General features: G+C 37.1%; 1 protein-coding gene across 1 annotated transcript; it reads right to left on the reverse strand.

The window, feature by feature from the left end:
* Nucleotides 1-2,267: 2,267 nt before the first annotated feature.
* On the reverse strand, nucleotides 2,268-14,163 carry LOC306873895 (endothelin receptor type B-like). The gene is made up of 8 exons (XM_079423427.1): nucleotides 13,922-14,163; nucleotides 12,211-12,682; nucleotides 10,226-10,353; nucleotides 7,927-8,125; nucleotides 6,785-6,937; nucleotides 6,392-6,525; nucleotides 5,825-5,933; nucleotides 2,268-4,709 (listed from the first exon to the last, which is right to left on the reverse strand). The coding sequence occupies exons 2-8, from the start codon at nucleotides 12,610-12,612 to the stop codon at nucleotides 4,572-4,574; spliced, it is 1,263 nt and encodes a 420-aa protein (XP_079279553.1). The 5' UTR covers nucleotides 12,613-12,682; nucleotides 13,922-14,163; the 3' UTR covers nucleotides 2,268-4,571.
* Between the last annotated feature and the right edge of the window lie 11,937 nt (nucleotides 14,164-26,100).

A 26,100-nucleotide genomic window follows, 5' to 3' on the forward strand; every position in this document is an offset into this window, starting at 1 on the left:
CAGGAGTTAATACACAGCATCTTTGTCCTGAAAAGCTTGTTTTATCATTGTTTAGTTTATGCAATTGATACATTTATTTAACAATTAAATGGTTAAAATCAAAATTGTAAATAACCTTGAGTGTGCAATAGCTGAAATTTACAGATGTTATTATTAGGCCTGATATTTGCTGATATTTGCCCAGCAGTCCCTCAGAAGACATAAGAGTCCAGCTCCACTAGCCTGTTTCAATTGCCCACCAAATGTGGAAGACGAGTTTAATAGTCTTTTACGTGGAAAAACAGCTACAGCTTGAACTTTCCATGATGAAAGCAGAGGCAGGAGCTTGACCTGTAAAACTCAAAACTGAGTTTTTTTCAATGTTTGTGGACTGAAGGAGATGTAGGCTGTAAAGTAGTCCTGAAGATGCAGAGGCAGAACTTTTCCTTTATGTCGCTGCACTGTCATCATACTGCCCCGCAGTTACAGAAATGGCTCATTGTGATGGGACAGATTGTTCATGAATATTGAATCGATCCTTTTGGCTTTTATAAATTAGAAATCGCTCTTGCCACACTCATGTGAGCGTCTTGTTGGATGACTTGGAGGGATATCGCTGCAAAATGCCATGCGGGACTCTGCCATGTCGGGGCAGGGAAGACAAACAGGCGGTGTGTTTGAGAAAATTGGATACACATTTAAAGTTTAAACGCTGAGTGACGTCCATAGTTAACATCTCATGTGACTCCCAGCATGAGAGTTCTGCTTCTCTGTTGGTTTGGATGTAATTTAGACGTCAGTACGTGTTGGGCTAAATGAAGAGAGTTATTGGTTCATGGCTTTACGTCTTTGTACATGTGTGAATTTTGATCTTCATGAATTGGTGTCATTCCCTAAGGACAGAAAAAAAGAGAAAATATATGTTTGATTATTTTAATCTCAAACATCTGGCCAAAGATTTATGACAGAAATTGTGCACAAATAAGTCTATCCAATCCTCATCGGCAGTCAATTACATCAAATACTATTAGAAAATAACCATATATGCTTATATGTGATGAACAAAGCTTAGTACGTGTTATCGCTCTCACTATTTTGTAATAGTGTTTTGGCACTCAGTCATCGCATTCATTTCGGGATGGTTTTGAAATCTCTTGCGTGACAGATAAGGTTACCTCATGCTCATAAATAGAGGTGACTGCACTGCAAGTTCTCACAGTTAAGACCAATTTATCCACACATTTGATCCAAATGCTGTTGGTTTCTTGCCTTTTTAAGTATAATATCAGTGGTGGTATGTAATATCAGAAATGTGTTATTAATATAATTTATGGCAGAGCACAGTCTTAAGAATATACCTTAGAATACAGCCAGAGCTTATCTACGTTTGCTTGTATTTGGGGCGTTTGGCCTTGGAGAGCTACAATATAATGCTGTTTTTCCTTAGAACATATGTGCTTTGTAGAGACATCTTTACTGAAGGCAGGCTAAAATAAGTAAAGGATATTATATATATATTATGATGTATTGTATTATACTTTTTAAAAGAGTAAAGCCTAAGGTATAATGAGGATTTTTAGCGAATAATTACTTCAAATTGTATTTCCTTGCACAAAAAAGCACACATATCCTTAAAAACTGTTTATTTTATTTTTTTTTTTAATTCTCCAAATTGAATTAAATTCAGCAGCAGAGTGATGTTTGAGATTGTATTTTTGTAAATGTTTGAGTGATGTATATTGCACTCAATTATTTATTTATTTTCGCCTTTTTTGTTGCGTTTGAGCTTCATTTGCTTCTTCCTTGGCAAGCGCGGAGGTTCCCACCAAATTCCTCGGACCTAAAACCATTCCTTCTTCTCCCGGAAGGCAGTTTCATGTGCATGAGAAAGAATATCTCAAACCTCGGATGATAAGTCATAGATTTTCACATTAATATGATTTTAATAATTTGACGAGAGTCTGAAAACAAACTTGTCTCTGTCTTCTAAATTCAATATCTAATTTCATGTGTGATATAGAATGTCTTAAAAGAAACAAAAATACATTTTCATTGTAAATGATTAAATCCTTGCTTGTTTTGGCTGGTGGAGTAGGTTTGTATTCAGCTTAGAACATTGTGTTGGAGTGATTTTATATAAAAAAAAGATTAGCATTATAAATAATTGAAATTTGTAACTGTTATTGCATATAACTCTACATTAAACAAATAATGTTATTTTTCAGAGGAATTATGTCTGAGAGCAGACCATCAATTTATCTATTGTGCTTTTAAATAAGCATCATCTCCATTATATACACTTCTTTATTTACTTAGAAAAATTCACACAAGCAAATAAAAAACACATTTATTTGACCAAACCAATATCAGACTGACAGAGTACTTTTGTCCAAAAAAACACTTTCTAAACTGACATTGCTGACAGATGATGGTAATAGCTCCACAGTTTACATCTAATCCTCTAGTGTGCCCCGTACACATCCTCTGGGTTGACACAGATGACCCAGAGGGGCCGTGTTGCCTTGTGGGTCAAAGTACATCACAAATCACTCCCAAACTGGAGCTTCTTCCCAGGCCAAAAACAGACAGCTGTCACAAGGCACCTTTCTTTTTTTAACACTGAACGCTCATTACACTTAGTGATAAGATAACATTTCTTTAAGTGGTAGAATCAATAGTCTGGTCCAATACTCTTAAAAATAAGTAGCAGCTTATCTAGAAAATTGAACTGATGCTATAAAAATCTATGAGAAAAAAAGTGTTGTTTTTAACCTGTCATTCATGATATGTAAAATAATCTATAGTTTATTCACTGCATAGCATATAGAGTAAACACAGCTGTTTGGTTGTTATAGTGCTATAATACGTTTAAATTCATATATATTATAAATGTGCAACATTCCTCACTCAGTGGTCATGTTGAAGACCAGTATGTAAAAGCATAATCTGTAACATCAAATTCCATTACAAAAATATCATTTTCTTTTTATATATATATATTCACCAGCAAGCTAAATTAACAAGACCCATGTAAATTAACAAGATTCATGTCTCTGTCAGAATGTGTATAATTTCATTATTACTTTCAAATTACATCAAGAAGCAAATGGATTTCTTAAAATTCCATATACACTACCTTTCAAAAAATTTGGGGTCAGTAAGATTTTTTTTGTAGTTTGTTTTTAGAAAAATCTGCATTTTTTTTTATCAAAAAATACAGTAGAAACAGTAATTTTGTGAAATAGTATTAAAATTTCAAAAAGCTATTTATTTGAATGTTAAAACATTTAATTTTCAGCTGAAAAGTAAAGTTCGACATTTATTTGAAATAGAAATCTTTTGTAACATTCTGGATGTCTTTACTGTTTCTTTTGATCAGTTTAATGCATCTTTATTTCCTGAAGAAAAAAAAAATAAATCTTACTGACCCCAAACTATTTTCCAACAACAAGAAATATTTCAACTTAAAATACAGATGATATACAAATACTGAGGCTATTAAATATTAATAATATTAATGTATGCAAGGTTAATAGCATGTATGAGTTCTCTTCAAAGAAAATTCACAGTGTCAAATAAAAAAAAGGCAAAGATATGTTTTTATCTCTTGGGTGTTTTTGTTTTGATTACAGAAAGGCCCCTTTTCCCGCGCCCTTATGCTCTTTTTTATTTTCTTTACCCTATAACACAGCATTTGTTGCAGTTGGATGCATTCCTAGAAATTACTCTTAAATCCCAGCAAGGTCAAAGTTTCATTTGCCTCCTTACTGCTGGAACTGAATCCAGCTGGTTAATTTCACAGTTGCTGTCTTATGTTCATGTTTTGATTTTTTATTTAATTCTGAGCTTACATTTTCATCTTAAACAAGCATATACACAATAAACTTAATTTGGCATTCAAACACAAAGGCATATCTTCATTATCCTCCTACTCCACTAAATAAAAAGATTTGACGTCCAGCGCACATTATGATTCACTTGACAACTAAATAAAGATTGAGGCAGGTTGCGAACTGAAAGTTCCTGTTTTAAAAACTAGCCTTGCTTAAACTTCCATAACTGCATTCAATGTGCTAACAATAACAACCGGACATTGAATTTGAAGGATAGGCTGCCTCCTCAGCGGCATGCTGGGAGTTTCTTTGGCAAAGCTCATAGGAAGGAACACAAAAAACACAGATTGACCACTTCACTCTTCCTTTCTGTAACTTCCTCTCACTTCGGACAGTGACGATCCAGAGCATGTTCATAGTTTAGCATTTACATAAGGAAAACATGTCAAGCTCCTGATGAGGGTTCAGCTGCATCCTGTTGGTCTTCACTCCCACCACTTCTCTCACAGCTCACTTCAAAACAATCCTCTGAAAGTCTGGGAACAGCTGCTGTAGGTCTACGTGAGTATTTAAATATATCAGGTCCATTGTCTGGTCTGATGCTATATATAAAACAGCCTGATACTGCACAGAGCACAGGAACTTTAGTTTCATATGAATGGTTACAATGTTTTCCACCTCAAAGTTTGGCATTGGATGATGTCCGCTTCTATAATGCGTTTTATGCATGTAGGCTGACTGGAGTGAGTCCTTCACCTCTCAGTCGCTGTATTTGCGAAGGCTTCTGTCAGTATTGAGGTTGCCGTGCTCATGGTTTTTGCACTGAATGCTAGTGCCGTTAATTGGGCCTGAGCTGGACACCTGGTTCTTGGTGTAACACCAACAGCACAAGCATGACTGCAATGATAAAGAACAAAGAAAAATCATTTGATTGTACCAACATAATGCATGATTTGTAAACCAATACATTTTAATGTTGTATTACATTACCAGCTCCAGATGTATGGCTTTTCTGACATAGTAAACTTGTTCAATAGCTCACCTGGTACAGCATTGCATTTGTGTTTCAGAACACTTTGATATCAGTGCAGTAAAATACAAGTCATAACATCTAATAAAAGAGCTTAACGAATCAGAGAAGGAAGCCGAAATGACACGGTTGCTTCAACAAATGTGTTTATTTAAAATGTGCTTTTGTTAACACTGTTAGGTTTAGGGTAGGTGGTATGTTATTTTCAAACACAATAAAGCATTCATCTTTTAGCACCATTCACTGGACATTAAATTTTCTAACTGTTGTGATGCATAGAGGAGTCAACGGAATAAAATTTTGATAGATGTGCATTAATCTGTTTCAGAGACACAGTTGAACAAACTGTTTAGCTGCACTCACTGGCCATTTGCATTTGAAAGTTCCATGACACAAGAAGCAAACTGCGGAGTTATGTTTTTACTGAAATGTTGCTTCAGGGACATTTTTCTAATGAGCCTGGCTTAGATTTTAAGCAGGACACATTGTATTGTATTAAAGGTGAAAGTTTTTAAATGAACCAGTATTTCTTATCTGCAGCTCCAAGTTTGGCCCATAGTAAATCAACTTTGAATATTTCTCTTGGATCCACACCATCTCTTGCACAAATCATCAATTTGCTTGCATTTAGGCCCATGAACTTTGAGTTGTTGTTGTTGTTGTTGTTTTGCTTTGACTCACAAATACTTCAGCTGCACTGTATCTTTGGGATCATCCTCATTACTCAGAAGGAGCCCACTGACATCATTGTCGGTAAACTGCGCTCAGTCATGGCTTTTCTCTCTCTGAGAATGACTCACGGGACCCTAAACATCTGTCTCTGTAATTCAAGCATAATTCGCTGATAGATTGTTCTGTTGCGGATTTTGTTCTGTTTTCACATTTTGCAAAGACGCAAGGACATACATTTAGTAACAGTTGTTCTGTGAGAGTCTGTTTGCAATGACAGGCAAATGAAGGAAGCAAGCCGTTTTAAACTCACCTTAAAGCAATTCTTGAACTTCTTGCTCACAAAATAGAGGATGATGGGGTTGATGCAGGAGTTCACAGTGGCCAAGTTAATGCCAAAATAATCCATGATCAACAGGAAGCTGAAAGTTTGGACACTCATTTAGTTTTGTTGCATAATCAATTCTGCTTCTGAGTTTACCTTTGCATAATTTTTTTTTTACTAAGAAAGATCATAAAAACCTAATAAAAAAACACCTTGAGCATCATTAGCTATAGCTTTATGTGATTTATATGATAAGAAGGCAACAAAAAGGGGTTGTAAACTTGTGTAAATTAAGTTACAAGCAGTGATATACATATACAATTTAAAAGATTTACTTTTTATGATTTTATTTACTTACTGTTTTTTTTAATGCTACAAATTAGTCTCCAAAGGGTATGTAAACTTATGAGCACAACTGTATAAACACTTTAGAGTACAAGCTATAACTTTTACGTCAGAAAAAATACCTTATGCACAAGGAGCGCAAGTATGTAAGGTACAAAATAAATCAGTCCACTCACTGTTAAGAGTCAAAATTGGCAAAGGGTAACTCACTTTAGTAGGTCACAACGTCCTTCATCATTTGGAGCATAAACCATTTTCTTCAACAGTCTACTGAGATGAAGAGGGAACCAGCAAAGAGCAAAGATCAGGACTAAACAGAAGACTGCTTTAGCCACTTCACGCCGCTGCAGAGCATAAACAAGCTATTAGAACAGCAGTATATTCAGTGTTATATAATATACTCTCATGTTAAAACTCAAAGGCTTTACCCACAATAGTCCATACAAGACAGGCTAAAACGTATGCCATGATATCATCTAAGTGTTCATAAAGACAATAATACAATCTAAAAGATAAAAACTTTTACTGTTCTGTATTATTATTATGTTTTTATCATACAGACTTGGAAGTTTATAATCATTAGTATTAAGGCTGACTTCTTACCTGTTTAAGGTGTTCACTGAGGGCGATCCGAAGGCTTCCATTTCTGTGGTTGAGCATTTCACATGTCATGAGTGTGTAGAAAACAGCAGTGCAGGCCAGTGGTACACAGAAGTAAAAGCCAAATAACCACCAGTCCTTCCAATTTACGTAGAACTGAGAGAGGATAAAACACATACAGTATCCATTACATCTACAGTAAACAAACACAGTTAATGTGTCATGAAATTAGATAAGTAAAGGGCTGAGTTGTCACAACAATGATAACATTTCTTTTAAATGATAAAACCAACTTTTTTAGTGCCGACTTTATTTAAAATAGTTAATTTGAAGGAGTAAAAGTAACAAAAATGGCATCAGAAGATCTCAGCATTGATTTAATGGTGAGCTTAGACCTTTGGTGGATGTTTAGAAGCCAGAAGAGCAATGAACCGCTAAGAAAAATAAAGGGATGATAACGATAAAGAGATTAAATTCTAGCTAAATATGTTATGCACTACTCTAATAAGAATTTTAGCTGAGTTTAGTAAGAATATGACTGACCCCAAACTTTTGAACTGTGGTATATATTAGCTAACTAGTCCATGAAAAGTAGTGGAAACTTCTTTTAGTTGTTGTTTTTTCTTTCTTTCTTTTAGGAGAAAATAATTTTGCGTTGTGTCCTGATCACCCTGCTGGGCTTATTTTGTACAAATGATTCGCTGACCATTATCCCTAGGTCCCCAAAAAAATTTACACAAAGTGACCTCAACACAATGTTAATTACATTTTTATAATTGAATTGTGCTGTATTGAGTCTCGTCTGAATTGTCTTTTGTTTCTGTGATTAATGGCAGGGTTCATATGAGAGAATGAACTCTGTTTCTTATCTCCACATATGGCTCTGCTTGAGAGAGATACATCAGTTTGTAATTGCACTTATGGTCTGTTATCAATTTACTTCTTTGGATGAACAAAGAGAAAGAAATCTCTAGATATCGCCTACATGGAGTAACTGAAGAAAACAAAATGTTGTTCCCAGGATCAAAGATCACAGAAATAGTGCATAGCATCCTGCTCAGGGTCAACCGGACAAGATGACAGGAGTGTTTATGTGTATGAGGGGAAAAGACGTCTGCATGACATCCATCCGGTTTGGAGCGTACCATCATGAAGCCAGGTTCAGGCTTGAGCATGCAAGTGTGGATGGTTTGGTTCTTGTAGGTAAAGGTGACCATGTTGAAGACCACTGCCTCTGGCACAGCCAAGATGATGGACAGGACCCAGATGGAGAAGATCTCAATGGCAGTGAAGAGGGGAATGCCGACCCTCTGCACTCTGTTCCAGGACGCTACAGCCCTGTACCTGAGCCACAAAAGGTACAACCGTTAACAAAACTCTCAGACGATTGCTCATCTGTTTCAAAACAAAGACATATCGTTGAAGCTCCACTTCATGTACACTAAACATTTCTGTGAATGACCTCAGAGAAGAATGTGGAGTCTTCAACACCATCTTTTTTTTTTACGTCAACACCTGTGAAGCTTGACTGATCAGATTCCTATCGCATGGGAAAACTTTTGAATCGCTGTGCAGCTGTGGCAACATTCAGCTACTGGTTTATAGCTACAATATGCTTAAAGGTTGATCTAAGATTAATGAAAAGACTGCTTTGTATTTTAATATTCATATTACTAAAATGCTCACAGATATACTTCAGCTGTTTGTTTGGATAAAGTCACTGGTTTGCCTGGCTGCTTGTTTCCTTTTGCTCAAAGTCATGTTTGCTTGTTTGTTTCATTAATATCTTTTCTCTTGTGGGTTTTTCTGTAAAACGGTGCATCAAGATTTTATATGTAACTATATCTTTTTTTTATGACCCATTTGAATATTCCTGTTTAACAACAATGGGGCATTTATATTTCACTAAGTGGAGATGTATCTACTTTGCCAACACTCAGACAGTTGAGAAAGACATGATATGTAAGCTCACGCAACATGGGGAACACGAATCGGACGAGATGTGCTGAACATTTCCTTAGCATGATTCACAAACTAATTGAAAGCAACTGTGCTGTTGTGAAATTAAGGCCAGACGTTTGATTCATTCTTTAAAAATCGCGACTGGCTGCTAGATATTTGTGGCTCAGATCTGCTTTTATAGTGCTGGATTAAAATAATAATAATAATAATAATATTTTCTGTTGGGGGGGGGGGGGGGGGGGTAATCAGAAGGAGCTCACTTTATGTTGAGATAATTTGTCAAAAGGTAAATTTATTTAATTTCATTGATTTCAGTTTTTTTTTTTGGCTTACACTTAACTTGGCCAAAGTATAATGTCTTAGTTTAGTTTTATTGTAGAATTGTACAACAAGATAGCTATTCGTTCTTGTTCTTTATGGTAGTGATTAAACTGAGGTGGGCAGGTGGCTTCTGCCTCCTAATGAGGAAAATACTTTCTAATGAGAGGTGCCCATTAGAGCTGACCTTCTAAACTAGAGGAAGTGCCCTGATTCATCAAAAACTTGACAAGTTAACGTCCCGCCTTTTCCCCTAAACCACAAACAAATGCACTGTTTCCTGAGATGGTTTCATGGGAACCACCCTGATCAAGATGATACAGGAAATACAGCTTTAAAAAAAATACAAAGAGTTTTTTTGTGGGCAAAAGTGTTTACAAGCTTTATTTTCTTAGATTATATATACATTTCTGGAGAAAAACTCCAACTGAAGAAAATCTCTGAGAACGCTGATAAATTAGAAAAGACAAAAAGTTTCAGAAATTAGCTTTAGAATAGCAAAACGCTGAAAGTGGTCTTTTTTTTTTTTGGTCTCACGCAAAACTTTAGAATTTAAGAATTTAAGTTACTTGGCAAATTACCTCTTTCCATTTGGTGTCAGAATAAAAATGGATGCAATTGCAGATTGATTCCACGTTACGTAGCATTTAGTTGGCATTACAAATATTGTGGAAAAGTATTATTGTTTTGTATTTTAATGACTAAATCAATCAAAATGGCTTGGTAGGTAGAGTAGGTAGAAGAGTTAAAGACCTTTTGACCTTTGTCTATCCCTGACTTTAAGACCTCAGCAGTGAAATCTGAACATGAACCTCACTGTGACCCAAAGTTTAAAGGTCAAACTAGAGAAGGTTTTGTGGGCAAAATTATTTTCAAGCCTTATTTTATTAGATTATATATGAGTTTCTGAAGAAAAACTCTATAAAAGGCAAAAAGTGAATGAGCTTTAGAATAACAAAACACTGAAAGTGGTCAGTATTTCAACTTTTGTGTTTTGTTTTGAACCCATTTCTGGAGCTCACTAATCAAACACCCCTGACTGAGACCTGAAACTGGTCTGTCAAGAACCACTGTTTTAGATTATAGATATAATAATACAGTATGTCAGCAGTTTTTAATCATGTATGTACACTTTGTCATCAAAATAGCGAAGCTGTGCTTTACCTGTCCACACTCAAAGCACACAGATTGAGTACTGTAATCCCAACAGATGCTTTCTGGAGGAAAGGCACCAGTTTACACAGGAAGAGTCCGAAAGAGCTGTCATCAAATGGCCATTTTGTGAGAAGTAGCTGCAAGAAAAATAGAATCATTCATGAGTATGATTCCTCAGCCATATGACCCACAAGCTAATCGTTTATTTTAGTAGAATACAATTCATTAAGATTAAGTAAATGTGGATGAAATGAGCAACTGAGTTCTCACTTATTTTAAGTGCTTATGTCTGGACATTTATTTATAAAGAAAAGAAGAAATGGAGATGTTGACCATAATTGAAGCTGTCTAGATTTCTGGAATTTGCTTAAATAAAGAGCAGATTTTTTTGGCTTTACTCTCTGTTCCTGTCTTTGGCCTTAAGGGCACACATCTTGTCTTGATGAAATGGCTTCAGAGCTGTTTCAATGGTTGCTTGTATATCAGCCCAGGCACTCCCTTGGTCGTTGTATACTTTTGCTTGTCTGCACCTTGCAAGACTCCAGTAGTGCTGAAAACAAGAACCTCCTGTCTCCTTTTTTGAAGTGTACCCCTTTTTTGTAATGACATTTGCGTCATCATTTTGGTTTGGACTTCTGCAAAATCTCATCATTTAAGTGGCCTTGACAATGTTCTCTGAGAACCTTGCCTTTTGTTAAACAGGAAAAGTATGTGGATTATGCTCAGGTTTAGAAAGGAAGCTCCTCACGGGTGCATCCTGGTCATGTGTATTTGATGTATATTGGAAGTCAGTGGTCTGGAGTGCACACGAGTCTGTGCGTCACAAAACAAGACATGCTAAATATTACACTTCCGTTTTAAAACATTGATGTTTTTTTCATATGAACTTTCACTTGACACCTTCCGGCCTAATAAAGCAACACTCGAGATGTCTGATCTCTAAACTCTTAAGAGTATGTTCATCTGACATCTCCACCCAATATCCTGTTGAAGTGTCTCTCAAAATGAATTTTGTAAAACAAGAGCTGACTTTATGAATGCTGAAAACTGGAAGACAAACATTCAGTGCTAAACTCATTTCAGAGAGTGTTTTAACTTTGCAAATTGTGAAGACAGACTACAGATAGGAATGAGAGTGCAAGAGATAAAGGAAAAAACACTCTAGTTTAATACATTGCCAAGTTTTTAGAAATGTACTCTTTGTATTCATGCTGGTTAAAAAAAAATCAAGAATTTGGGCCAAATGTTTTTAAAAGATTGCTACATGACTTTTTATTAAACAGGAAGCAGTTTTGTTGAAATGTTCATTCTTTTATCCCATAAAAAAAAAAAATAGATGATGCCAAAATACGTTTTGATCATTTGATTTATTATTATTTTAATTTTTTTTTATGAGGCTTGTTTCTTAATTACGATATCAGGACAGTTGTATGACCTTGACATTTTTGGAGCATAATACAGAAATTCAAAATATGCTCTTCACTGAAGAAGTGTATTGAAATCATTGTATGTCTGAATTGCATATTTCATCTATTTTTGAATAAATTCATTAAAATCTATGACCCATCTGCTAACAGTCCTCTGTTCACTGTCAAGTACTGTGTTCACTGATGAGCAGAAAATCAGACAAGGGACTTTGGCTAGTGATGAAGCACTAGTCAGAACAGGGCTATTCATTTGGATGGCAGCCCTTCAGTCCCCTGTTTATTTTATCAGGCCATATCCCTGCTGCACTCATCACAAAAACCTCAGTAACCATAATAGGACGGCCATAGAGATAAACTCTGGATGACCGTATATAATTGTACGCCCCTGCCCTGTGCATCTAAGCCCCCTCCCAACTTCCTCTTCTAGCTTATTCTCCCTTCCTGTGCTCGAGTACTCTCTTTTGTATTGTGCTCTATAGGCTTTGTGAAAAGTAGCCTTTGAGAGCAACATGATGTCATGCTTCCTACCAGTTGAAAATAATGAAAAAAAAAACGATCTGTGCCTACCTTGTAGACATTGATAGGGATGTCTATGGTGATGTAGATGAGGTCTCCAAGAGCCAGGCTGGCAATGAGGGCGTTGGGTCCGTTCCTCATACACTTGTTTTGGTAAATAATCCTCAGCAAGGTGGCATTACCCACCATTCCCACCACAAACACAACACAGGAAATAACTGTGTTAATATACTTAAAATAGAGCTTGATGGAAGTAGGGTCCTTGCAGGGTGGAGGCCCCTTCACTCTGGTATTGTTATCCAGCAGGGCTTTTCTGGTTGTGGGCTGGAGACCTTTATGCACATTGATGTTGGAGGTAGTAAGGTTTTGATGGACTTCCTCTGTTCCATTAATGTGACATATTCCAACAGTGGCCAAGACGGCCATTAGCAAAAACAGTGTCGTAATCCCCATTGCAGAACGCAGTTCGCTCTTTGATTTCCAGATGAGGTGATAAGAGCCTGATTACGGCTATTTAGCACAGCTGTGGGATAAGAAACAACAGGACGGACATCAAAACCACATTCATGTCATAAAGGAAGTTAGAGTTCAGTTTGTCGCAGCTCAAGCAGACAAAATAAAGAGACATAAGACGCAGGCCTCAAAAATCAAAAACAAAATCAAAGAGAATTACTTAAAAGTATAGCACTAGATCTGCAAAACTTCAACACAACTTCAAAAGGGATTTAGTGGAGGAGCACAGATGGAGAGTGCCAGTACGAGTTACTGTCATGCTACGGGGACGAGACGTTGCCTTTCCTGTCATTCCCGGCAAGTACCCATCAGTGCTGGCATGGTGCTAGTGGCACAGCATCAAGCTTTTGTTTTTTCATTTGCCATTTTTAAAATGCGCCCGTTGAATGGCTTTCATCACTTTGGTTTCCTCAACATGCATTCCCGCTCTGGTTTGCATTTGGTATTCATAAGGGCATTTTCCCCAAACTTAGTAAAGCTATCTTGGAATTTCACAATAGGAAATCTAGAACAGACCACTGCTTAGTAACAATTACATGGTTTTAAATCAATCAGATATATTTTTGGTAACAATAAGGCTCAGTTTGTTAATATTAGTTAACTTAATTAGTTGATATAAACTAACAATGAGAAAAACTTATAAGGCATTTATTAATATCAATGTTAATTTCAACATTTACTACATTATTAAAATCAAAAGCTGCATCAGTTAGTATTTCATAATGTATATAAGCTAACAGTTGTGATGTTGACAAAGATGAATAAATACCATAACAATTTAACTAATAGGACCTTATTGTGTAGTGTTACCAAATTTTCCAACAACTTAAAGCTTCATATTTTGAACAAACTGAATCACTTATGCTGAGAAGAGCATTAAAATGTCTATTTTCTATTGTTGACAACAAAGAAATTATTTGAATGTCTTTCAAATAAGTTAAATAAATCCATAACAAACATAGCCTATTCGTACAGGAAAATCACAAGTGAGAAAAGTTAATCAACTCTCATCTTGTTTGGAATCATTTGAAACCCCCTTTCATTATCTTGACAGCAAAGCAACACTTCTGAGCCAAGATGTGTTTCCTGTTCAAAGTCCCTGCCACCACCTGGTACACAAGGAACTATTTAGTAGACAGCCCTTCAAGTAGCATCTCAGTTTAGCATCAGCTAGGCACTAAAGGGATCCTTAACGGCATGTAAACTGCTACACTTATGAATTATAAATGCCTCCTGGTTTTTCACCTACCGCTCCTTAAATGTCTGCCTTCCCCAGGATCCCGTCAGTCAGTCAGTCAGTGAGTTAGTGAGACGAATATTCGGCTAGAGCCCCCCAGACATCTGTGTGGTATCATATGAGTAATTAACCAACTATCAAAGTGTAGCAGGATCCCATTTGGACACCACGACGCATCAGAGCTGCTGTGAAGGGGCTGCGCATTCTGTCTCTTGCTTTTCCTGTGGAGAGTTGCTGTGTGTATGTGTGTGTATGTGTGTGTACGTGAGTGCTTAAGAGAGAACACTTTGACGGGGTGGGATTGCAATTCTCCACCTCCCCCTCGGCCGGGAGGGGGGCCTCAAAGGAAACACCAGCGCTCGGTGAGGCACAGCCTGCCTGACTGTCTGCAGTCAACCCAAGCTCGGGAAGCATCAGGAGGAATTACAAACCCTCTCCTGAGGTTCGCCTTTGTTTTCTCCCTCGATCTTTCTCATTTCCCTGACAGAACTCCTGCCGCCATGTCGTAACCTTCTCCCAAATGATCAGCAGTGATATTTGCATCTGACAATCTCACCTACCGGTCCTTTCCTTCAGATGCGATACTGACAGCTATGCAGGAGGGGGTGTGGGGGACGGCAGTGGGATCGAGAGCCAAATATCCCTTGAACTTTCTACGCCCGAAATATCACAGTGTGGGTGGTCGGACTTGGGGGAAAATGCGATTGCTTGTGTGAACATAAAAACCCACATAAGCCTTGGGTTCAAGTCTGCTTTACCAGCCTTACGTAAATTTAAACTATTTTGGATACTATTTATTATGTGCCCTGGCAGCGTGGTTTCAAGAAGGTCGATTAAAACAACAAGCTTATATTAAACAAAGTTCCTGGCTGACTACATCACTGTCCATTATGCAACCTATATGTCTATACCGAGCAAAATGGGCCATTATCAATATGGGGTCTAAGTGCAGGAAGGCTGCTATCAGTACTGCAAACATGCACCTAAATACGCTGATACAGTAACTGTACTTGATTCTAATAAAACACTGACCTGATTATCATTGAAACTCACTGGGCCAAGATGATGTTTTATATTCTAATGCCTCCTCATTACAGCTGCTTTATCAGGGTGTGTTAAGATTGAGGTTTATCTCATCCTTTCACATTGTATGCAAGGTTTGATTATTTGATTTGGTTTATTTGGTTGGATTATTTGATATAGGCTGTTTCACTGGCTGACATTTATTTACAAAGCACTAATTGTTTTGTTGCCTTCATATCTAATGATATTTGTTAAATCAAATATGTTAATATAATCAGCTGATTTATTATGTGCATCGTTACATGTCTACACTGCATTTCATTGGCTCTGTACTTGTACTCTGCACAGTGACAATAAATTTGAATCTAATCTAATCTAATTTAATGTCAAAACAGATTTGTGCAGATAGCAATGGTTAAGTGTATAGTTCATCACATTTATTTTATTAAAACGTTTTTAAGTCTAGATTTAGAGTTTTTATATGCACACACACACACACACACAGGTTTCCATTTTTTGTGGAGAATCTCCATAGCCGTAATGGTTTTTATACTGTACAAACCGTATTTTCTATCGTCCTACACTGACCCTACACCCCTTACAGGAAACCTTCTGCTATTTCAGATTATCAATACACTCCATTCTGTATGATCTATAAACTTGTTTCCTCACGGGGACCTAAAAACTGTCCCCACATGGTCAAAATTTAGTGGTATTACTATACTTGTGGGGACATTTGGTCCCCATAATGTGATGAATACCAGGTACACACACACACAGAGTACTTTTCAAAAGTTTGTGTAATATTGTAATATATTATTGCAATGTCAAATAATTGTTTTCTATTTTAATATGTAATTTAAAATGTCATTTATTCCTGTAATGTAAAGCTGAATTTTCAGCATCATTACTGCAGTCTTCAGTGTCATGATTAGGGATGGGTATCGTTAAGGTTTTAACGGTATTACTACTCTTATCGATACTGCTTATCGATCCGGTACTTTAACGGTATTCTTATCGGTACTTTTTGTTTTACTTTGTTTCTTTGTTCATATTCTTACAGTATCTTATCTTATGTATATAAAACACTAAACAAAAAATACCTGCACACTGGTGCATTTACAAATTGACGAAGTGCAGGCATTTTTTGTGTTTTATATACATAAGATAAGATACAGTAACAACATGAACAAACAAACAAAGTAAAACAAACTGACAAATACAATAAAACAAACACACAAACGAAATGAAATAAACAGTGCTTTCATTTTTCCATGAAGGTCTACTAATATTAATGTTCAGGTAAGTAATAGTTACAAAAGTAATCAAATGTAAATGAGCACTGCATAGTTTTCAATGTATGTACTGATAGATGTATGTTTATTAAAGCTATAACGTTGTTCAGATTAAGAGCTGTGGGTGATTTTCTCTTTGCATTTTGTTCTTTGATTAACATTGATTGCTCATGCTCCAGTCTAACACTTTAAGACAATATACTGACACGCATCGGATTTTCTCCCAACTGTTCTCGTCCACTTAAAACAAAAGTGAAGACTCTCATAACCGGCCATTTTGACACATTGTGTGTGTATTTTTTGGCATATTTTTGTGTGTTATTTCGACGCGCCCGAAGCTCAAAGTGTACTTTGCTTGTCCGTTTTGGAGCACGCCGCCGCGCAGGCACACGCGCGCACACACATTTCAGCCTGGGGAACAGCGTCACTTGTTCAGATTGTACTGTCAACGTTTTACTATCAAATATGTCCTGCAATGTAGCAACAGTAAAGACGGCATTTTATAACAATCACTGATTGAGCTGATTCAGATGTTAAGTTTTGGTTCGGAGGAACGAATCCGCGCCGCTATGAAGGGAAGGGAGTTGTGAAGAAATGCGGCTATAATCCTTGGAAGCCAAAATCGAAAAAAAAAAAAAAAATACTTAGCTTAATATAACAGCCATAGGAAAGTGTGAGCAGATGTTTGAATAGTTGGTTCTCTCTTCTATCATAATTAAACAGGACTTTCATGTTGCGTGTGCTGAAGCTCATCCGCGTGAGCGCGATCTGGCTTCTGAATTGCGCATAGCAAAAATGCATCATAGACAAATGTTTGAATATTATTGCACATAAAAACAGCTGGCGACATTATATATATAGAGAGAGAGAGAGAGAGAGAGGGGGGGGAGAGAGAGAGAGAGAGAGAGAGAGCAACAATAAATGTATGTGTGTTTTCTTAATTTCTCCAATACCGACAGAAGTACCGATAACGTCAGAGCTTATCGATACTCCGGTCTTTCATAATTTAGCCCCGAGACCGATTTAATACCGAGTTTCGGTACCCATCCCTAGTCATGATCCTTCAGAAATCATTCTAATATGCTGATTTGATGTTCAGCAATCGTGTCTTATTATTATCACAATTCCAGCAATTTGCATATTTGCCAAATATATTTCAAAAAAAGAAAGAAAAACAAAAGATAAAACTTACTAATCCCTTTTGCATCATTATCATATCATAATATATTATATATTGTCATGTCATCATATTTCATATATCTTTTGAGATGAAAATCTTTGTTTCCTTGAGTTTCATATCTTCCTTGATTTTTTCACACCTCCTTTATTTGATTTCTGGCCTTTTTTGATGCACCCGAGGGCAGAATTATAGAGTGTTTTAATTTGTCACACTTTATTATACCATCAGAAATGGTTTATGTTAATAAACTGAACATTATATTCTCACAGGTAGCAGCAGTAGTCTGTCCTAATCAACAAATGTACAAAGACTGAAAAAATACAGTTTAAAATGTTCGCAAAGACACCATATATTATCCCTTTATAGCTCTCCTTTGTCCATCTAGCTCATATTCTCATCACGTTTCCATGCGGCCAGATGCTATGGGCAGTATAATTCCCCTTTTCATTCCATTTGTAAGTGCATCTTTTAATTGGAATGTTCATTTGCAGCTAATCAACCTGCTTAGTATTAATTGTGACTTAATTGGGTAATACTAATATTTATTGCCATTCAATTTTAAAACGATTGTGTTTTCTTTAATTGTAGGCATGAATTTATAATAGCTCTTGAATAAGTCATGGTCAACAGTGGCATATATTTTATTAATCGTAACGTGATTTGCTGACAGGATCCTTTTTCACAGAGTCCCTCAAGTCTGCCGGTAGTTCCAATGGTGTCACAACTTTTGGGGGAAAGGGAGAGCGAGAACAAGTGTGTGTGTGTGAGAGAGAGAGTTGAGTTTGGAGTCTTTGTTAATCAAGACATTAATATATAAAATGATGAAACCTTTACCTGGTCCCAGTTGTTTTGGGCTTTCATGTTGTTGTGCTGTTGTTGTTTGGGCTCTTCATCTGGTATTAATGCCATTCTGTCTGAACTCAAAGATGGCAGGCTGCCTGGTAATTCATATGCTTGTCCTCTGATGGCATCTGTGAAAATGTGCTCCGCGCATATTGGTACATACCCTGTGGGAGGGAGCAGGAGCTCAAACCTCTGACTGAGTGGGATGTACGCGGTTTCATAACTGGGGCACTTGAACCAAAAACAAAAGAGAGAGAGAGAGAGAGAGAGAGAGGGGAAGAAAGATTTGAAAAGAAGGGCAAATTGATTGTCTGTGTGGTGACTGTGATTGACATGCTGACACAGGGTGTCTGATGATGGGCTGCAGAACCACTGCTGAGGAGTTTAAGTTGAAGGACTGAGAATTAGAATAAAGTCATAAAGTATATAAAATATTTCACACACAAAAAATGAATGTCCAAGCTTCTGGTAAAGTGAATTTATACTTATAAAAAGTACCATAAAATATCACAAAAGTAGTCCACATGAGTTGTCTGCTATATTCAAAGTCTTCACTTTCACTTTTTATTTATTTATTTTATTTTTATTTCTTTTTTTAGCCTTGTTTGCTAATTATCATCACCTCAAATAATTTCAAACATTTATTTATTTATAAACACAAGCATGAGTGAGATTTGTGAGATAAAATTTAATAGTGACTTTTGAAAATGTTTCTCACAGAAAGCTATCACGTGACTTCATAAAAGATGGAATATAAAGTCTGAATCAACCTAAATGCATAAGGTTTATTCAAATAAAATTAAATATAAGGGTTAGATCAGGTAGAAAGAGCTTTTTATCAATGCATATTGCTACTCCTTATTGCACGGAGCAAAAGTGCATTTTTTTATTTAAAAAAAAAAAACTATGTGCATTTTTTTTTTGTTGCTATTTTTGAAGTTTAGAATAAAATAAAATGTATTTTTTTAAAAATGCAAAAATTGTATAAATCATGATCCACTTGTGTCTGCTTTTTCATCACAGGAGGAATGAAAAAATAAATAAAATAAAAATAGAGTTGGAACAAGATGAGAGTTCAGTCTGTGTTCAGCTGTGGGCAGTAGAGAATTACTCAAACTTCACATTAAGAAAACTGAAATTTACAAAAGGTTTTAGTTACATTTAAAGCTTCCACCATCATCACTTTGTCTACTCAACCTCCTTTTGTTGTAGAAAATGGCATGATTTATGGTGGATCTGGAAAAGTTTTCACATTAGTCATTAGGTTATGACATCAGAAGGTCTAAGGTCATGAGAAGTGTTCCTATTATCTGTTCTCTATTAAAATGGAGAGACACAACAGCGCAGACAGACAGTTATGCTCTAGATTATTTAAAATAAGTACTTTTTGAATAAGAACAGTTTTGATGAGTTGAGAAGGTAAATCATTTAAGAGGATGGTTGATATCTTTTTGTAAATCCTGTTGTATACTTTTATGCATTTTAGTGTTTGAAAATCGCTGTGGTTTCACATAAGAACTTAACAGACGTTTACAACAACTGCAACAACATAAAAACAACTTTGCTTATTTACTTACATGTGTTTGTAGGTCAGCTAGACACTGTTATAGCCAATATCATCAAATGAGTCATCATTGAGGAAATTTGTTAGCACTGTGTGCCCATGCAACATCAAAAAAATAAATATTATGGTCTGTCATATTTGCATTTTACCTGCTTGTAGCTTTTGTATTGTTGCTGGCCAAACTCAAGCTCCCTACAGGCAACATGACAAGGTAGTCTAAGAAAAGTCAGTAGGGCTTGAGACACATTCTTGAAGCACCTCTTGCCTAATCTGCCTTTTGTCAGACATGCTCATTGCGAGAAACGATAAGGTCTGAGCACACGTCTATATCTGGGGCATGCTTGCTGCGTAAGCTCTTAAATAAACATGGGAGGGGGGTGAATCTTGGACTTAATAACCGCTCATCCTTAATAAAACTCTTTCTAAACTTCTATTTAGCAGAGGCATCAGTCATGTTTGCCAAAATTCCAAAAGTTTGGAAAACACAAGCTTTTCATTTGTTTGAAATGAAAATTCAAAACAGTCTAGAGAAAAGGAATGAATTATTCCTTTTAGGAGGAGTCAGAAAGGTGGGACATGAACTAGCAAAGCAACGAAACACTTCTCTCTCTGTGCCAGCAGAGGCTTTATTTATTTTGCAGATAAATAAATGAAAGACTGGTTAATTTAATTTTGTCCATTGCTCTGGTTGAAGTAAAAAAAAAAACATAAACAACAAAACAAAAATATAAACAGAAATAAAAGTGTACAGTTTACAGTGATAGTCACAAAAATACACTATAATATTATTATATTCTATCCTTCCAATATGCCCAGAAGGACTAGACATGAATTGGATTGTAATAGCAAAATGTGAAATACCTATAGTGTTTTATACATAATATATATAATGATAATGTAGAATGAATCTCAAAATAAACAAATTTAGAAATGAAAGATAAAAAGTTATATACTAGGACTGGATACTTGAAAAAATAAAACAAACTATTAAAAATGTCAAAAATGCATCACAGTTTCCATAAAAATATGAAGCAGCACAGCTATTTTCAGCATTGATAATAATAGGAAATGTCACAGGAATAAATTACATTGAAAAATATAAATATTCAAATAGAAAACAGTTATTTGGAACAGTAATATTTCTCAGTATTACTGTTTTTACTGTCTTTTTAATTTATAAAAATGCAGCCAGTAATATTTTATTATTATTTATTTTTATTTGTTTTATATTTATTTATTTATTTTTGGAAATGTTAACCTCTCACACACTCATTTGTTTCTTCAATAGAAGTAGGTACTGTATTCAAAATATCATCCAAATAATTTGTCATTTGGGTATGCTCAAAAAATGTATCTTTTTATCAATAGGTACTTCCTGATTGGTGTCATTAGCAAAGTTTTTGTTCACTGATAAAATTTTTACTCTTTCTGATGTCAGATGAGGGGCAGTCGTGGCTTAATGGTTAGAGAGTTGGACTTGTAACCTGAAGGTCATGGGTTCGAGTTTCAGTACTGGCAGGAATTGTAGGAATTGCTGTGTGTGAACACTTGGATGAGTTAAATGCAGAGCAGAAGACTCCTAACTTCTTTGTTATTCTTCCTAAGTGAAGATCCTGGAACAATGCAAATGCAAGAAAGAGGTGTATCCAAGAGTACAACAGACTCCTCTCAAAGACAGAAGAACGAACACAGTTCATTATGCAAATTGTCAGAGAGCACCGAAATCTGTTTCTTGTTTCTGCGGCTGAGGCACGTGTCGGATTTTCATTACAATCTAGATCAGATCGCAATTTTTCAAAGATCAGTTTTCATCAGCAGTGTTGTAATTTGATTTTATTTTCGGCGTTTTATGCTTTTATTTCGATAGGACAGTAAGTGGACAGGAAACAAAATGGGAGAGAGAGGGGGGACAGGATCAGCAAAAGGTCCGTGAGCCGAGACTCGAACGCCTGTCAGTCAATGATCGGCATCAGCGTAATTGAACATTTTAAGATTAACATGCTGCTCTGTTGTTGTCGTTTTTAACCTAATTCACAGTTTGCTAATGGTGTTGTATAATTATTAATTATATGCTGATATGGTCATTAAGAAAGAATTTCAACAAAAGGCCAAAAATAAGGGCCGCCCAGTATAAACTAGCCTTTATGTATGTATATGTGTTGTAAATGTGTAGTTCTTAAAGGAAGTGGTTGTAATGCAAATATATGACTAACATTAGTATAGGGATAAAGTGTACAGACTAATGGCAGCGGACAGGAAGGATTTTCTATCTCTCAGTGTTACACCAGGGCATGATGATTCTAGAATGGAAAGTGCTCTTGTTATGAAGGTATCTATAATGTTTAAAAGTTTGGACAGCACCCTTCTCTCAGTCACCACCTTCAGTGAGTTTGTTCCCAGGACAGAACCTGCCTTCCTTAGCAGTTCCCTGTCCTTTAATAGCAGACTACTGCATACAAATATCACCATAGACTGAATATATTGTTGTTCTGCATATGTTGAATGACCTAAGTCCTTTCTTGCACGTGTTGACTGGATGTTAATAGACCAGTCAACCCTGCTGTTCAGGTGCATTCCCAAGAACTCAGAGGACTCCACCATGTGAACATCTTCCCAAAGGATGCAAACAAGGGTGAAAGGTTTCCTCTTCCTATTTAAGTCTAAAACCAACTCTTTTATTTTTTCCACATTGCACTTTCAAAGGTTCTGCTCACACCAGTCCACAAAGACACCGGTGACTTCTCTGTACTATCCTTCCTCTCACACATCCAACAATCAAAGTGTCATCAGAGTATTTCTGTAGGTGACATGACCCAGCGCTGTATTCAATGTCTGTTGTGTAAAACAGTGTAAACAGGAAAGGAGCCAGGACATTTCCTTAGGGAGCTCCTGTAAAACCGACCACCTGATCCAACACACAGTCCTTCAGACAACCAGCATTGTCCTTCTTAGTATGTTCCTTAGAGTGAAAATGTGATAAAAGTGATCACAGTGTTTCCATTTTTATTCAGATGAGTGTACACTACCCTTCAAAAGTTTGGGCTTTGAAATCCATTAAAGTGATAAAAAAGTGACTGTACAGATGTTTAAAATAATAAGAAATGTTTCTTGAGCACCACAATTCTCACAAATCAATATTTGAGCAAGTACATAACCAGCCAGTGTTTAAAACTACCTCCTTACTTTAGCCTGATTCACAACACTTAGCTTATAATAATGTTTTCTAATTTGAGTGGTACGGGTTTTCGTGGGAAATTCGAGCATGCTGCTGCGTCATTATGTCATGTCTGTAAACATAAAGAAGTGGTCCCGGCTACTAGGCTATAGCATGTGAGGATCCTGCAGGTGGCGGATCATTTATAGCCTTTTCTCACAGCAGCTGGAATAATTAAATTTATCATTTTGATGGAGGATTGTGTGTTTATGAAACACATGTGAATGGAATTAAATTCCAGTTTTAAATATGCTTTTAAAGACAACCAGTTCGAAGGGAGCATAGTTTGCTTTTTGGGTTAATAGAATTTATTAATATGAAATTCGAATGGTATGACAATTAGATTAGACTGTACAGAAATTTAAATCTACACTCTAATACACACGCAATGTCACGCAATGCTGATGCTGTTAACATGAATAATTTGAGAATAAAGTATAACAATAATAATAATTTGCACGTTTTGATGTGATAGGAGCTAACCGATCATTAGATTTAATCACCATTGGTAGCGCGATTTATTGTAATTATTTTTTCTTCAGTTGGTCAGAACAAGCATGGCAGACTTGAATGAATGAATGAATGAATGATGCATTTATATAGCGCCTTATTGTGTATTGCTGTACACCCAAAGCGCTTTACAATCATGTGGGGGGTCTCTCCTCAACCACCACCAGGTTACTTGTTACTTACTTGTTACTTGGACTTGTTACTTACTTGTTCAGATGGCAATATACGGTGAAAATTCTTATTTGGGTCCTATATTCCAAGACGTAGGCTAGAATCTGTGATTCCTGAGTACAGTATCCACACCTGTGCGGTGACTGACAGACTGACACACATACTCCTCAAAACTTAAGATTCATCCACACTGGAGCTGTGCCGGAACACCGGATCACAACTCCACGCACGGAAGATAATTCTGCACAGAGCTGCAAATCCAGGTTTTCAATGGCGACAAAGAGGTAAAACTTACAAACTGCAGCTTTAAGAAGTAAGAGCAAGGATTAGTTATGGATTTATATGGACCTTGCAGTTCATCAAGTGTAAGTCATGCTGTTTGTTCATTCAGGGGCTGCTTTAACAGATTCAGTGAGTTTGTTCAGTGAAGCGTCCATCAGACTGATTCAAACTGGTAACTACTGATTTTGTAAATCTTTTTTTGAGTGATTCATTAAAAGAACTGACTCATATGAACAATTTGTTAGTAAATCAGACTACATAGCACCCATAGTTTGAAAACTTTTTTTTTTTTATCTCATGACTTGCCTTCTTATGTATGGGAATCGAAACTTGACTTTTTATGATTTCTTGGAAACTTAAAGAAACACTATAAATCAAGTAATCAAGATGGCGCCGCTTTGTTCGGACGCCGTCCAGGTCGCTCTGCTAAGATTGTGTTTTTATCTACTTTTTTTACTTAGTTTTACTTTCTCTTTTTACACATCTCACGTCGGCACTGATTACCTATAACAAAGAAACACTTTTGGACATTGGAAACCGCTACACCAACCTGTTCCAGGACACAGGAGTCCAGCATGGCCTCTGGAGATTCTTCAGAATGCAGAGATGAACAATAACCCCCCGAGGCGAAGGATCAAGAAATGCCACGGGAAACACGCTGGGATTCAGGAAAAGGGCTCACAGTCCTCCTCTTCCGAGCATTCTGCTCACAAATGTCCAATCCTTGGAGAATAAGATGGATGATCTCAGAGCCAGGATTAGTTTCCAACGGGACATAAGGGACTGTAACATCCTTTGTTTGTCAGAAATGTGGATTTCGTCCATGGTCCCGGACACTGCTGTTATGCCAAGTGATAACTTCTCTGTTTTTCGGAAGGATAGAACAGCAGAGGCCGGTAAATCCAGGGGTGGGGGAGTGTGTTTCATGAGTAACAAGAAATGGTGTGATCCCAGGAATATCTCCATTCTGTCGCGTTCCTGCTCGTCCTAATCTGGAACATCTTTCCATTATTTGCTGCCCATTTTATCTGCCCCGGGAGTTTTCATCGATCATAGTCACTGCTGTGTACATTCCACCACAGGCGGACACTGGCTTGGCATTGTCTAAGCTTCACGATGTGCTCAGCGGCTACATTAACAAACATCCTGACTCTGCCTTTATCATCGCGGGAGACTTTAACAAAGCTAGCCTCAGGCAGGTCATGCCAAACTTTCACCAACATGTATCCTGTCCAACTAGAGGACCAAACACACTGGATCATTGCTACACTCAGTTCAAGAATGCCTACAAAGCCTGCTCACTACCAGCTTTTGGCAAATCGGGCCATGCCGCCATTTTCCTCACATCGGAATACAAACAAAAGCTCCTTCAGGATCCTCCGGTGCAGAGAGTAGTGACACGCTGGTCCTCCCACTCAGAAGCTATGCTACAGTCGGCTCTTGATGACGTCGACTGGGACATGTTCCGGGCGAGTTCTTCTGATGTCAGCGAGTTCACGGATGTAGCATTAAGCTTTGTAAACACGCTAACCAAGCAAGCTACAGAAACAATAACGATAAGGACATTCTCCAACCAGAAACCGTGGGTGGACATAACAATCCGTGCTGCGGTTAACACATGCACTGCCGCTTACAATGAGGCTCTTCTGACCGGGAATATGAGCGAGTACAAAGCATCTTGCTATGCTCTCCGACGCGCAGTAAGAGCCGCTAAACACAGATACAGAGAGAGAATTGAGTCTCATTTTCAGCTCAATGACTCTCGACGGATGTGGCAGGGACTGAGGACCATCTGTGCATTCGGAAACAAATCCTCCGCGGAGGTGAGAGCAGATCCGTTGCTGGCCGACGAGTTAAACACCTTCTTCGGCCGCTTTGATTGCAACGGCAGCGGCGCGTCTCTGCCGTCCAGCACATCAGGAAGCAGCAGGCAGAGCAGAGATGATCTTGTAATCACAGAGTCGGAGGATGAGGTTCGGAGGGCGCTAAAGAAAGTGAACGTCAGGAAAGCAGCCGGACCTGATGGGATAACCGGCCGTGTTCTGAGGTCCTGCGCTGATCAGCTCGCTGGTTTGTTCACGTCTATCTTTAATGAGTCCCTTGCTACCT

This window comes from Barbus barbus (assembly GCF_936440315.1).
Source record: "Barbus barbus genome assembly, chromosome: 8".
Classification (NCBI taxonomy): Eukaryota; Metazoa; Chordata; class Actinopteri; order Cypriniformes; family Cyprinidae; genus Barbus; species Barbus barbus.

What these genes read in the sequence shown, in the direction of transcription:
- LOC306873895 (XM_079423427.1), bottom strand. Translation starts at nt 12,612, where the DNA reads ATGGGGATTACGACACTGTTTTTGCTAATGGCCGTCTTGGCCACTGTT. An exon ending in TCCCTATCAATGTCTACAAG is followed by an intron (nt 10,354 to 12,210) that starts GTAGGCACAGAT and finishes TTTTTCTTGCAG; the next exon opens with CTACTTCTCACAAAATGGCC. An exon ending in AGTTCAAGAATTGCTTTAAG is followed by an intron (nt 4,710 to 5,824) that starts GTGAGTTTAAAA and finishes TTATCATTGCAG; the next exon opens with TCATGCTTGTGCTGTTGGTG.